At 39.5% G+C, this 14300-nt stretch overlaps 1 protein-coding gene across 9 annotated transcripts in view; it reads right to left on the bottom strand.

The window, feature by feature from the left end:
• Positions 1-1403: 1403 nt before the first annotated feature.
• Positions 1404-14300, bottom strand: part of TUT7 (terminal uridylyl transferase 7) — a 61381-nt gene continuing 48484 nt past the window's right edge. For 5 of the 9 annotated variants that reach the window (XM_059142744.1, XM_059142746.1, XM_059142745.1 and 2 more), the window contains 3 exons: positions 13443-13519; positions 12975-13038; positions 1404-2489 (listed from right to left, as the gene is read on the bottom strand). In XM_059142744.1, the coding sequence (XP_058998727.1) occupies positions 2422-2489; positions 12975-13038; positions 13443-13519 (209 nt within the window). In that variant the 3' untranslated portion in view covers positions 1404-2421. Of the gene's footprint in view, positions 2490-10299; positions 10696-12974; positions 13039-13442; positions 13520-14300 lie in introns of those variants that run through there. The other 4 variants (XM_059142748.1, XM_059142750.1, XM_059142751.1 and 1 more) reach the window with 4 other exon arrangements.

Below are 14300 nucleotides of genomic sequence, written 5' to 3'. Positions count from 1 at the left end.
AGGTCAGAACATTTTAGTGACATCTCTAAGTGTGCACTCTGCTGATTACTGTACACACTGAGCAAGGGATTAGAGTAGACGGGGCTGTTAAGAATAGATTTCATTTTATGTGTTCCTGGGAGAAAGAGGAAATTGTGCTAGTGAAGCATTTGTGGAGCTTGCGGAAGGACAGGCCAGCTGCATCTGAACGATAACAAGGAGCTGGCCTCAGCATGGAGCAGATGCACCTGTCCCGGTTGGGGCACTGAGAAGGGGCTGTGACCAGCGCCCAAGTCAAGGGTCATCCATTCTTCAGGTCTGGCAAACACTGGTCACTGTCCCATTGATCAGTGTGAGGGACTGAAATTTACCCAGGAACTAGAATAAAATGTAGGAAACTTTTTAACATTCTTAAAAGCATATAAGGAAACATGGTTTCCATGAAAAGGAAAATAATGAGAATAAACTTGAATGAGAGGAAAAGGGAAGGTGGCTGAGATATGCTGAGGACGATTAGAAGTGAAATGATGAAATTCATGTGAGACAGAAAACAGCAAAATGACATAAAAAATCCAGCCAGTCATGTGGAGATTAAATTTGAGTTCTCCTAGGATGAAGGAAAAAGATGATGGAGAAATAATGAAAAAAGACAAAAGTATTTTTGAGGTAAAAAAAAAAAATTAACATACTTTTCCAAGTTGAAAAAAAACCAAAAACCAAACTGGGCTAGGGAGATGCATGGGATTTGCTTCTGTTTTAGAGAAAAGTCACAGACAAAAAACTTACAGGGAAACCTCTGCTGAGGTATCCAAGCAGAAAAAATAAAATCTACAAGGGAACAAAAATTAGGCTGGCCTCCGATTTCTGCTATCATGCCAGAAGACAGCATTAATAGCTTTTCAAAGAAAGTGTGACAAGAATTGTGTGCCCAGTCAAGCTCATTTTCATGCTGAAGGCAAGAGAAATCAGAAGAGCAGCTTCTGCCCTGGGTACCTAATTCATGCGGTTAATTCAGGTGTTTGGGTTTGTCCAAACTGAGTAAGGAACAATCACTAAACCCTTCTACCACAACTTCCCAAATTCTGTAGGTAATTTTGATAGGATTCTTCTTTAACTGGAGTATGTCTTCAAGTAGGTGAAAAGAAGGGCTCACAGGTGCTATTTTCTGAGCCCTCTGCTAGCCGGGACGCTCGCCCAACAAACACTCTCCCCGTCCTTCTCTGTCTTCATCCCACCAAGCCTGTGCCTCTCCTGTGGGCACAGTGCTTGGCACACAGTGGGGTCAATGAACAGCAGATAGCTCGAGCACGAGATAAAGTAGAGGGAGCACGAGATAAAGAGGAGCAGATTTATACTGCCCTCACTCCTTCCTCTGGTTTCCTCATGAAATTTAGGACTCTTGCTAGAAAGTAATGTGGATAAAATTACAGGTTGAAATTCTGGTTTTATTTCAAAATGATAAATAAACCGAGGCATTGTTCTGACCACATTCTACTTCTGGAGGGCTTGTGGAGTTAGAGAAACAGTTCCGGGGGGGGGCTCCAGTCAGACCCAGAATGACACCAACCAAACTTGTGATTGGCAGAGATGGCCTCTTTAATCCTCAGGGATTTTTAAAAGTTCTCCACCCTAATTTCCAAGTATCATAAAAAGTAAAAAGCTTTTCTGTTTTGTCATTTTTCCTTTGAAAATGTATTTTAGCAGCAAACAGGACTCCTTCTTTTCCTTATTTCTTTTTCTTTTTTTTTTTTTTTATGAGCACAGTAATTCTATGTCAACTTACTTAAAATTAGGGAAAAAACCCCAGAGCCCCTCGGTGGTGCTGCTTGACCCACGGAAGACTCGCATGAATAGGTGCTCATGTTCATGTTGTCATTTCTACAAATATCAATAAAATATGGTTTGTAAATTGTAAATACAGTAGTAGCAGTTCACACATATTTGATATGCTTTCACACAAAGATTCAGTAAACAATAAATATAATTTCCCTTCTTCAAAACAAAAAAGGGATTTGTAGGTGAAAAAAAGGGTTAATTTACTCTGGGTGTATCAACACACCACTTTCAGTGTGCTTTGAAAGAATTAAAAACCATGAAATTGTATTCACTGAATACTGGCCCACAGTTATACTTTTTTTTTTTTTTTTTTTAAAACCTGGCCTAAAAAACCAAACCAAAACAAAAAAAACAAACCTGGTTTAAATACATACATCATGGCTTTCTCTTAAAATCCTTACATCTATGGGGATTCGTGGTACGTAGGACTGTACTAAAATTTTTTCCCTCATTAACAATTTCATTAAGTTAAAAAAAATCTGACATTTCCCTTAAATGTTAAGTTGAAGCCTGATCTATGCTGCTATGTCCTGTGAAATGAACCTAATTTCAAAGTGAATGGGAACGCCTGAGTGGCCATTTAGAGTGCTGCATTTTTTCCTTCCCTCATGATTCCTGCTGGGTCCTCTTCGCTGAGGCTTTTCCCTGAGTCATATATTTACTGGAAAGGCTACCTAGAGGGGGGGAAAAAACAAAACCCAACATAAATAAAACAAGCCTCACTTTATCACAAAAGCCATAAAATTACTTATTATTACTTATTTACAGAAACTTTTCACACTGGTACTGGTCACTTATTTTGAATTGAGTAAGCAAGGCTAGATATAAAAAAGGTATGTAAGGAACATGATCTATTAAACACAAACCTAGTCAAAATTCTTTCTAAATGCAGGCAGGTTGCTAGAGTGACATCATTCTCATCACTGTTTCCATGTTGGTACAGAGGGCCAGGTGGACTTTTTGAAACCTCTGCTTTGCATACATCAGTGTCTTCACTTACAACCACACAGGACAGATTGCAACAAATTCTTTGGCTAAAAATAAGTATCTTGCATCATTACTTTGCAGATATGAACCTGTGAATGGTGACATTCTAGCAATACCTTACTGATACCAAAGAAAAAAAGAAATTTATTACATTTACAGGTAAAGGACAGAAATGTGGATTACTAATTAAAGCCACACTACAGAAGACTTAATAAGTTTTGTTCTGGAGTATAAACAAATAGATCACTGAAAAGAAAACTGATAAATTCTTATGTTTCAGAAAGTAGTATATGACAAAGGTTGCATTTCTAACCAATGAGGTAAAGTGGATTGTTAAATAGCTGGTACTGTGTCAAATAAGTCATTTTGGGAGGGAGAGAGCGTTAGTTTTCTTTTCTTTCCTTTCAACATACCCTTCCTCTCCACTCAATTCCAAATTAATTACAGAATTAAACATAAAAGCGCCAGAGTATAAGAAGTATGATTATTTATATAATCTTGGGGTGGGGAAATTTCCTAAGCACACCACCTTGCCCTATGAGAAAGATTAACTGAGCTTAGTACTAAAGCAAGTCAATAGAGAAAAGATGAACACCGACATACAGCTGGGGAAAGAAAAACTGACATACGAAAGGGAAAAAAAAGGGCATATGAGTATATATAAAAAACATTTAGTATTAATGAGTGATCAAAGAAATGCAACTTAAAACAATTTTTGATCATCAAGTTGAAGGAAAGTCAGAAGGACAGAGAGGTGGGTTGGAATTTTGCTAAATGAATAGTCATAGAAATCTTACCATAACTGAGGTATGCAAATAACTTAAATGTTCAAAATTTGTGATATGAATGACTAAGTATATAATAGACACAACAGAATACTAGATTTGCATAGAAGAATAATTACTAATACAAAAAGTAGGTTATAAAACCACATGAATAGTATTTTCATAGAAACTAAAAATTAAAGGGGCGCCTGGGTGGCTCAGTTGGTTAAGCATCTAACTCTTGATTTCAGCTTAGGCCTTGACCTCAGGGTTGTGAGTTCAAGCCCTGTGTTGACAAACAGTTTTTTAAAAAACCCACTACAAATTAAAAACAAATGAAAAATCCTATCAATCCAATGTTTGGTACCTCATTGTCCTTATCTGAAAAAATGTGGGCTATTATACCTACCCCCTTGGAATTATTCTAAAGATTAAATAAACTGATACAGGTAAAGCAACTGAACAGTAGCTGGTACATAGAAAAGTACTCAATACATGTTAGCCATTATTAGTACATGGATGTGAAAAGATGGGAAGACTTTATTTCCCAAACCCAAGTTGTAGTTATGCTCTAGAATGAAGTATAAATGGCTTTTATTTTATTCATTTTTGCTTTAACTATCTACATTTACTAAAGCAAACATATTAAGTATGCAAATAGAAACTTATGCCCCCCAAGAAGCAAACTTCTCAAAGCAGAGCATCCAGATAGTCAATGTACAGTGAAAAATGAGTGATACCAGGAAGGAGCACAGCACTCTCCCGTGGTATTTATACTCTAGAGCCTCGAATGGTCTCTAGGCAACAAATCTTTGATATTCTGAACTGCCCGAAGTATTGAGGATAGATTTATCATTCCAGGGACAAAAGTTTAGATCACTACACCTTGTATTACACACACAACTCATAGAGGTTCAGGATCTAACCAGAAAAAAATAAAAGTTTTAAAGATGATAGAAGAAACTATAGATGGATATCTTTATGAACTCAGGGAAGAATTTCTTAACGATGACCCTAAAATCACTGAGTGACATGACCATGAAAACTAACCATGGAAAATCCATCAACGATTACCTCAAAATTTAGAACTTCGGAGTGGCAACAGACACAAGCTGAAAGACAAGATATGCTGGAGGAAGATATCTGGAATGTATATAATAAAGGAGTAGTAAGAATAAATGAAGAATACTTACAAATTAATAAGGAAATGATAATGCAACAGAAAAATAGGCAAACGATAGGTATAGGGATTTTACAGAATTCTACCTGGTAACAAGCACAAAAGGGGCAAATGATATGAACAGGGAATTCATGGAAGAGCAATTCCAATTGGCTAATAAATATATAACAGTATCACCAGAGTCAAGAAAATATACATTAGAATAACACCAGGGTATTTTTCACCCATCAAATTTGCAAAAATAAACACTGCTGTTGGGAGTGGCAATTATTTCAACGAATCACTTGATAACCTAAGTTGAAAATGCACATACACTATGACTCAACAGAGTTTGACTTCAAGATACACAAATGACAAAACCTCTCATACGTGCTCAAGGAGCTTCAGATGAGAATGTTCAGTACAGCACCATTTATAAGAGCAAAAAACCAAATGCAATCTAAATGCTAATGCGCTACATAATGGATAGTATGTTCTGTATTCATAGACAGAATACTGGAAAGAAGCACAGTAAGTCTATCTATAGTGATCTATATAAATTTCAAAATCACTTCATTAAATAAATACGAAAAACCAGGGTGTAAAACATTCTTATTATACAGTATGATGCATCATTTAAATTAAAAAATTCACCAATGATATGTATGTAAAAGGGTTCATATGTCAGTTTAAAAAAAGGAACTAGAAGAACATCTGAACTCCTAATAATAGATGCCTCTGGGGTGGAGAGGCCACAAAGGATGGAATGGGTCTGGGATGGTGGTCAAAGCGGACTTCGACCATCTTAATGATCTTTTATTGAAAAAAAGATTGAGAAGAAGATAGGGAAAAAAAATAAGTTCAGTTCTCTAGTAGATGAATTTTATTTGTATCTTCGTATTTTTCCCAACATGTTAGGAAACCACTCTTTTCTAAGAATAGTGCTAATAGTCTGATTACTACATAGCCTGTATAAAAAAAAATCATACCTGAAGAAATTTCATATAAAAATGTGCATGTAGAAAAGTAAACCCACTAGAAATAAAACATGAACTGTTATGTACTCTGAGGGAATAACAAGAAATTTATAAAACTCTGAAGCATGACTTGAAATCACCTAAAAATTGGCTAGATGAAACGACTAAAACAAGCAAGTAACAAACTATATGGCAAAACAAATCCTAAACAAGACAGAAAGGTTAATAAATTGGCATGGTGGCAGAACATGGAAGGACAGAACACGTTTGTTAAAGGACAAATGGATTTCTATGTGGAAACTAAAGCTAAAAACAGAGATGACTGCCCTAGTTAAAAAATACAAAGATAGAAATATGAAGAAACACAGATGAAAACATGTGAAAAGCAGGAGACTTCAACGGAGAATACAAGCCGATGGGCAAAAGACTACTCCCATAAAGTGAGGGTCTGGGAAACAGGCAGTCAGAGACTCTCTGGTGGCTGACAATTCCCTTTTGGCATTGCTGGCCTCACTGTGAGAAGGTGTGCCCTTTTTTAATCTATCATTCTACTGACTAGGAATTTATCCTGAGGCAGTAACTAGGCAAATATTGCCTGATGGTGTTTGATGTAAGCAGTGGTCTTCACACTTGGATACATGTAATCCCTGAGCCAACTGAACAGGATGGGTGGGCAGGGGGCTTTACGGGACTTGACTGGGGTGCCTCATGTCTACTGGATTCTTTCTGAAAAATGCCTCTGTGGCCAAGGTTTTGGGCTGGTTCTCAGAAGGCACACCAGTCTTCCTTTCACAGTCCTCCTACTTTATAGAAGAGAGGCATGTCTCCTCCTCATCCAAATCTTAATGTGGTACATGGCCTTGGGAAAAAACCCAAGGAGGCAGGAAGGAAAAGAAACGCTGGTTATCTGTGGTAAGTGTGAAGGCCTCTAACAAAAATTCCAAATTTTTAGCTTTTGTGAAATTACACTGATAGGTGATGTTCATCGCAAATAATTCTTAATGATACATTACTATGAAATTTTTGGTCATTTCGTTTAAAAAGGAATAGCAGTAACTGAATGACACTGCTGTAATACATCTTCCATTTCCAAATAAAGCATATCTCTTACTTTTAATACCCTATCATAAAGACTACTGGGGTTTCTTGATGTTTACCAACTATAAAAACAAAAAAGATTTGGGATAGAAATGATGAGGAACACTGTTTCATTCCTGTAGTATTGATCCAAAAATACTTGATTGTATGGAGAAAAATCCCATCTATCTCATTAAGTGGCAGTTACTTTCAGTATGTAAACATAAATAGAAAAATCTTTTTTCACTAATTTTTAATCAAAAATTATAACATTTGTTTTGATCAATTATATATTCTAATGCAAAAACTCAATTTAGAAGAAATTTTTACATTTTGATAAAAGGCTTAAAAAATCCAATTTCTATAAATATTATTATTGCAGATAAGGAGGATAGGCTGATCAATAATACACTTGAATTTGAAACTTCTTTTTCTTTAAGATTTTGTTTTTAAGTAATCTCTACACCCAAAGTGGGTCTTGAACTTACAACCTTGATATCAAGAGTTGCACACTCTACCCACTGAGCCACCCAGGTACCCCTAAAATGCCTGAAATATATATGCTAAAAAATATACTACCTTAAGATGGAAGTAAAACAAAGAATTCAAGGAGGAAAGTAAAATTTCTGCCCATTAAGGAGCTGTAAATGAAGAGTAGCGTGTATGAAAAAGCAGTGATATATTAATTTCATTTGATACATTTAAGGCTAATTGATAAGGTTTATTTTAAAATTTCAACATTTTTTAAAAAACCTCAGGAATTATATGCTTTGCAATTGTGATGAAAATCTTAGGTATCAACTTAAAAATATTTAAGATATATGGGCTTTCTACATTTTGAGGGAAGAATATGAGAGCAAAAAAAGTTTTGGAGGACACTGATGTACCAAATATTTGAAAGCAGCTAGTCCATTAATAAGGAATAATTAAATAAATAATGGCATGTTCATATACTAGAATATCAAGAAGGGTATCAACAAGAATGATCTCTACTCACTGATAACAAGGTGTCCCTATATTTTACAAAAGTACTTCTGTTATTTTATTTTACTCCAGATTTTAAGTAATCTCTACACTCAACATGAGGCTTGAACTCACAACCCTGAGATCAAGAGCTGCATGTTCTACCAACTGAGCCAACCAGGCATCCCTGTTTCTGTTATTTTAAATTTACTATCATAAAGATCACTTTTTTAAAAAATTAGGCTTTTAAATTCTGGTCGAAGAAAAAAACTGTAATAGTATATACACATCATCATGAGGGAGTAAAAATACCATCAATCTCTTCTAACATCTTCAGTTTTTAGGATTTCAAACGTGAGGTTAAAATGGAATAAATGAAGAGTCAGACATAGTTCTTTTGGAAATATAACCTTCTTTGCAAAAAGGGGAAGTTGTAAGGAATAGAGAAATGTTAGTTTTTTTGAGATTCTCATTCTGAATAAATTGTTATTATGTAAACCAGAGTAATTCACTTATGCAGGAAACCCAGCTGACTATGGTTCTAATGTCCATGGTATATGTGTCCTATTAGAAGAGGGAAGTAACAGCAAGGCAGGAAACTGTTCACACCCGTAACAAGGCAGTAATTACTTGCTGAGGGATAACATTTGCCAGATGCTGTGAAAAGAGCTTTACGTATAGAAAATTAATCCTTACAACTGTCCTGTGAGGTGTCAGCCCCAATTTACTGATAAGAAAACTAAGGTACAAAGATGTCCAGTAACTTGACAGAGGCTGAAAAGCCAGCAGATATTTGGGCTGTATTTCAAACTCACCTATGTCTGACTTGAAAGCTCTTATTCTTGGCCCTTCTACTGCTCAGTCTCTTTATTCTTTCAAAATGAATACATCTCTATCAGTAAAACTCACTGAACATCTAAGGCACTGCATCAGCAGTGTATATAAGGGGGAGCGGAGTCCCAATGGAAAACAAGGAAATTCATGGAATCTTCTATTCATTACTCTCCCATCTGGCAGTTAAGGACTATGTGCAGCCCAGTAGAAAGGAATGGAGCAAGAAGTATCAGGAAAGAGAACTTGGCTTTTTAGGGGCTCAGTGCTTTAACCTCAGGATCTGGTAAGATAAATGGGGCTACAGCCCTTCTCTAGATGAGACATCTGGAGCTCAGAGAAAGCAGATCTCTTGCCTGAGGTCAATATGGCTACTGGAGAGAACAGGGGCCATCCTATCAACAGGAAACCACCTGTGTGTCACATATATAGTACTGTGGGGAAAAAAGAACTCTGGGAAATTTAACACTACTTACAGTTGAGACGTATTTCAGATTTATAATATAGACAATGGGTTGAGTTTATTGTGGATAAATCTGACAAGTCTTAACAGTTGCTGACTGAAAAGTTTAATTAAGATAGCTTTTAACCACCCATAAATTTTTTTTTTCTGGTATAAAGTAGGTATGTTTATTGTAATAATTTTTCTTCTGTAGTCAATTCAACCTTTAAGTTTTACAGTTGCCGAAAATATTTATAAATATGTAAGTCTCTGATGTGGAAGACAATTACAGAAATCTTTACAGCCAATTGGTCATGCCATGCCCAGGTATTATGTCCAGATGTCCAACATCTGTATTGTTTTCCCACTGACAAATAAATTCAGAAAATTATAATAAACTTCTACTTCCAAGACGTGTAAGGCCTTTAGCAGGAGCCACACCGACGGTCACTGTGCGGGAGCATCAGTGTGTCACACTCCTATAAACCTCTGTGCTGCGGCTACATGCAGGTGCTGTTTTAAGTGCTTTTACATAGATTTCTCAACATCCCTGTAAGCCAGCTATTATCATCCCTTTGTAACAGATGAGGAAACTGAGTCAAGCGGAGTGTAAGCAGGTTTTTCAAGATCACAAAGCTAGAAATCATATCCTGCAATCTGAGGGCAGAGGCCATGTTCTTCCACACCCTACCCTCGGCAAAAGCAACATCTCGACCAAGAAAGGATCCCTATTTTCCCTGTGTAATGCTCTGGAAATATCTGTTCAAGGCTGAGGCTTGTAAAAACAACACTCTTTTGGCTTGTTTACATATGGTAACTCTGTGACCCTGAAACTCTCAGAGGATCTGTGGGAAGCAACCGCACACACTGCCATGGAGAGTCTGTTTCCCGCACTTGGCTTTCAGAGGCAGAGGGTGTCAGCCTCCTCCTCTCATCTCACAACAGGGCCCCGGGCCCACTTCACTTCTATTTGATTTGGGGTGTTTTCCCACTAGAACATTTCTTGTTTTTACATCCGTCCATGTATTCTACTGAAAACAATGGCAAAATCTTCCCAGGAAACAGCTGCTCCTGCATTTTCTCACAGAGCTGCCTCTGTCTTTACCTTTATATCCACTGTTCCCTATTTAGGTAAAGGCGGTAAAGTAGGTAAATCCTACTTTTCTGAGGATTTCTGGCTCTTTCTCCTTGAACCATCTGACCTCACTCTATACCAACCCAGTGCCCATGCTTCATAAATTGGAATTGTTACGCGATCTGATGCCACTTTAAATGTTTTCTCCAATCATTAAAGAAAAAAAAAAATCCCTGGAATTCACATAGCTTAAAAATAAGTGCCTATTCCTGTTTAGATTACTGTATATACTTGAGATACTTCATCCCCAGACAGGCAGAAAGAGAAGTAGCTACATAATTTAACAAATCCATTTATTTTTCTCTTGTGAACGACATTCAGAGTAGAGACAACCAAACATCCCTTGCTGGGAGCTCTCAAAGCTTTCCCAGGGTGAGACCACTGCGCCCTGGTTTCTCTCAGACTGTGCTGGTGAAAGTAGGGAAGCCTCTCTCTCCTGCGGGGTCTACAAGGCTGCCCAGGGGCGGGGAGTGCTATCTCCCGGTAACTGATGGCAGAGACAGCTTCGTCTCTTCACATTCTAACGAACACACCATCTTTCCAAGCTAAAAACAAATGTGTTTGCATATCAGAAATAACATACAACAGGTAAAAGCTGATCATAAAATATGTGGGTTGTTTTACACTACATACAAAAATGTCAAGTTCTGTCAATGGAGTTTTAAAATTTCAGAAACTTTTCTCATAAACTGTACAATCAAGTTAAAAAGACTACACATGCTCTATTTGCTTATATAATTTCCTTTCTTTAACCCTACTTTATTGAATAAGATAAGAGAGACAGAGAGACAGAGAGAGAGAGAGAGAAAGAGAAAATAAGCAAAGTTACTAAGGGTGTTTACAGGCCAGAACTCAGAATATTTGTTATAGAGTTTATAGTTTCATCCTTTCTTACTAAAAAAAGCTGAAAAAGTTGCTCAGTTACTTTGTTTTTCCTCTTCCCTCTCAAGTTTCCCTTCCCCTTCCCGACTCACATTCTTGAAACACCGGAGAAAGGGAGAGCCTCCCGGTTTTGCCTCCCTCTGGGCATCTGTCCACAGGCCTTTGGGCCAGGCAGGGACAGTGTGAGGCTCGGTTGCCCACAGTTCCTCTTCCAGCACTTCTCACCAGAAACCCCTGCAGTCAGGTTTCTGTCCTCTTCACACCACAGGGATGGCTCTTTCCAGAGTCACTCATGACGTGAGCACTGGCCAATGCAATCCTTACAGCGCCATCCACACAGCACCCGAATTTGCAGCGGTGAGGCCCAAGAATGGTCAAGCCCTCTCTGAGGCCCCTTGTCCTCCGAGCCAGCTCCTAATCCAGGAGCCAGCTCTCTTGCTGCTCGGCTCCCTCACTGACCATCTTCTGTCTGTCTTCTTTATTTTGAGCCTTTAAATGTTCTCTTTTCTTTCTGCATTATTTTCTAGGTGATCTCATTCCTACCCAGGCCTTCAAACGCTATCTCTGCACTGAAAATACTCAAGTCTCGGTCTTCAGCCTGGCCCTCTGCTCGGAACACCTTCCTCGTCCATCCCACTGGTGACCTGGCATCTGTACTCAGACATCTAGCAGTCTCTTAAATCGACATGGCTACAACTGGACTCTCTTTCTCCCTGAAATCTGCTCTTCCTGAGTCCTTCTCAGCACAGAAAACTCCACTTCCATTCTTCCAGTTGCTCAGGCCTAAACTTGTAGTGTCATCTCGGGTCCACTTTTTGTCCTATGTCACCATCTAATCCAGTGACAACCCACGTTGATGCCAAATATCCAGAACACGACCAGTCCTCACATTGCCTTCTGCTCCCATCCGAGAATAAGCTGGCACCATTTCTCCCCTGAGCTCTAGCAGAAGCCTCCTCGTGGACCGGCTGTCACCCTCACCTCCTCACAGCAGCCATAAGGAACCTTCCGCAACAGAATGCAGATTAAACTTTCTTTGTTCCAAGCCCTCCAACAGCTGTCCATCTCACAGACAGAAAGAAATCCAATCTGGCCAGGGCTCAAGGCGCCTCATGATCCACACCCATCTACCCTGACCTGACCTCCTACCACCTCCTCCCTGCACTTGCCACTCAGCGACACCGAGGGACAACGGTGGTTTTCAGTTCTATTGGAACGGTCTACCTCCAACTTCCCCTGCCTGGCCCCTTCCTTCATTTGATTCTTTGCATAGATGTTACTTAACAGAATGGCCACCTCCCTATCCAGCATTCCCTTTTCCTGCTTTGTATTTCTCAGCACCTGTTGCCATAAGAAACACGTATCTCTTCTGACAAGAATACAGAGTGAACGAGAGCAAGGACTTTGCTGGTTCCCTGCTGTATCGCCCCTGTTAAGGCTCGTACCCTGCACTTGGGGCCGGGCAGGGGAGGGGGAGGGGGAGGGGGAAAATGGCTTAGTGAGTACTTGAAGGAAGTATTGAAGGAAGGATTCAAGACATAGTGAGAGAGCAAGAGAGTGGAGTTCAGGCCAACAATTACTTCCTTCCCTTCCTCTGGTGCACAGCACATAGCCTCATGAGGAGAGTACACTGCTGACAAGGCAGGGGCAAAAAAGTGTGAGAGAGGGACAAAGAATTAAAGACTATGGTTCCTGCTCAGGGGTGGTATAGGAATCACCTTAGAACACTTAAAAGCTATGCAGGTCTAAGCCTACCCACTCAGAATCGGATTTAGGAGGTAAAGGTGGGGACAGGGCAACCGTATTTTTAAGAGTTCCCTGAGTGATTCTGATGTTTAGTCCCTGTTAAAACCACTTACTCAAAGGAAGCATCTCAAAAGGCATGTGGTAAGCTATGCAGTAAATAAAAGAACACACATTTGTTTTTTTAAAACCCACATACCTGACTGGGGACTCAAAAATATAGTTGTTTTTTGTTTCTTTTTGTCTTCATGTAAAAGCACTGCCTAAAAAATGAAATAGACTGGTTTACAAAGTCGCAAGGAAGAGCATCTGAAAACAGCCTTAAAACCGTAACCATTTCCAAGGAGGGCTGAAATTAGGCACGTGGAAGGCACAACTTTGCAAGTTAATTGAAAAGCAAGACAGAGACTAGGGAATCCTCAAAGCACGCCCTGTCGGAGCCATCCGGAGCCATCCGGAGCCATCCAGAGCTCAGCAAGCCGCACCCCACGCTGCACCAGGGCCAGAGACAGGAGCCAGGAGGGTTAGCCAGCGGAAGGAGGGCAGGGCCAGCGGCTGCCCGGCACCTCACTGAGGGCCTGGCACAGAGCTGCTTGCACTCAGTTAAGTGTTCGCTCAACAGACAGGAGACCCAGGGGCTTCCTGCTCAGGCGTGAGCTAGGTTTACCTGAGCAAATGTGCCAGTTGGTCTCAAGGGGCTAGGTGAAGAAGGGGATCCGAATACACAATCTGATTTAGACACACCTGAGAAAAAAGTTAGCATTTTGTTCTCACTTTAAAATGAAAGCAGCATCCCTGTTTTCAAACTTCCACAGAACGATTTTCTGTGGACAGGACAGAAGGTCCACTCAGCATCTTATGTGAACAATAACATATTTGAAGACATGAGAGGGGGCAGCATAATTTTCCAATAGGAAGAAGCAACTTAGTACTTTGAGTAACTCCGAAGGAAACGCCCCATACCCTAGCCCCACTCCTCCTTTCCTATTTTACTTTTAAAAAATACAGTGACTACCTGATTTAGTGTGTAAATGCTACATTCTGAGGAATCCAAGATTCTGGCGCTTTTCCTTCGGATTGATAATAACTAGCCTCTCACCCCATGATACCCTGGATTCCCCTTGATTCGCTGCTGCCCTGCAGGCTTTCAGGAATACTGCTCTGTTTTGATAGCTTCACTAAACACCTTAAACCTTGCTACCAGCTAGGAGGAAGAAATCCATCAAAGCTGGGGGAATGCTGGGGCTTCCCTTTACCGCTGTGCTGTAGCCAAGAGGAACACGATGGTAACGTGCTTTGTGCTACTTAGTAAACACAGACCAGTTTCAGAAAGGTCTACAAAAATAACTTCGGTAGAATTTCATTATATCTGATCTATACTATTTCCAGTTTCCTCATCTGTCAACTGGGATTATCGATACCACCATCTCATGGGGTTGGGGAGAAAATGAGATGAGACTGCCCACGTAAAGTACTTAAAATAGTGCCTGACTCATAGGAAGCACTCCGTGAATGTTAGCTCTAT

Source organism: Mustela lutreola, chromosome 12 (assembly GCF_030435805.1).
Source record: "Mustela lutreola isolate mMusLut2 chromosome 12, mMusLut2.pri, whole genome shotgun sequence".
In the NCBI taxonomy this organism is placed as follows: Eukaryota; Metazoa; Chordata; class Mammalia; order Carnivora; family Mustelidae; genus Mustela; species Mustela lutreola.
This window is presented reverse-complemented; position numbering and strand designations above follow the sequence as displayed.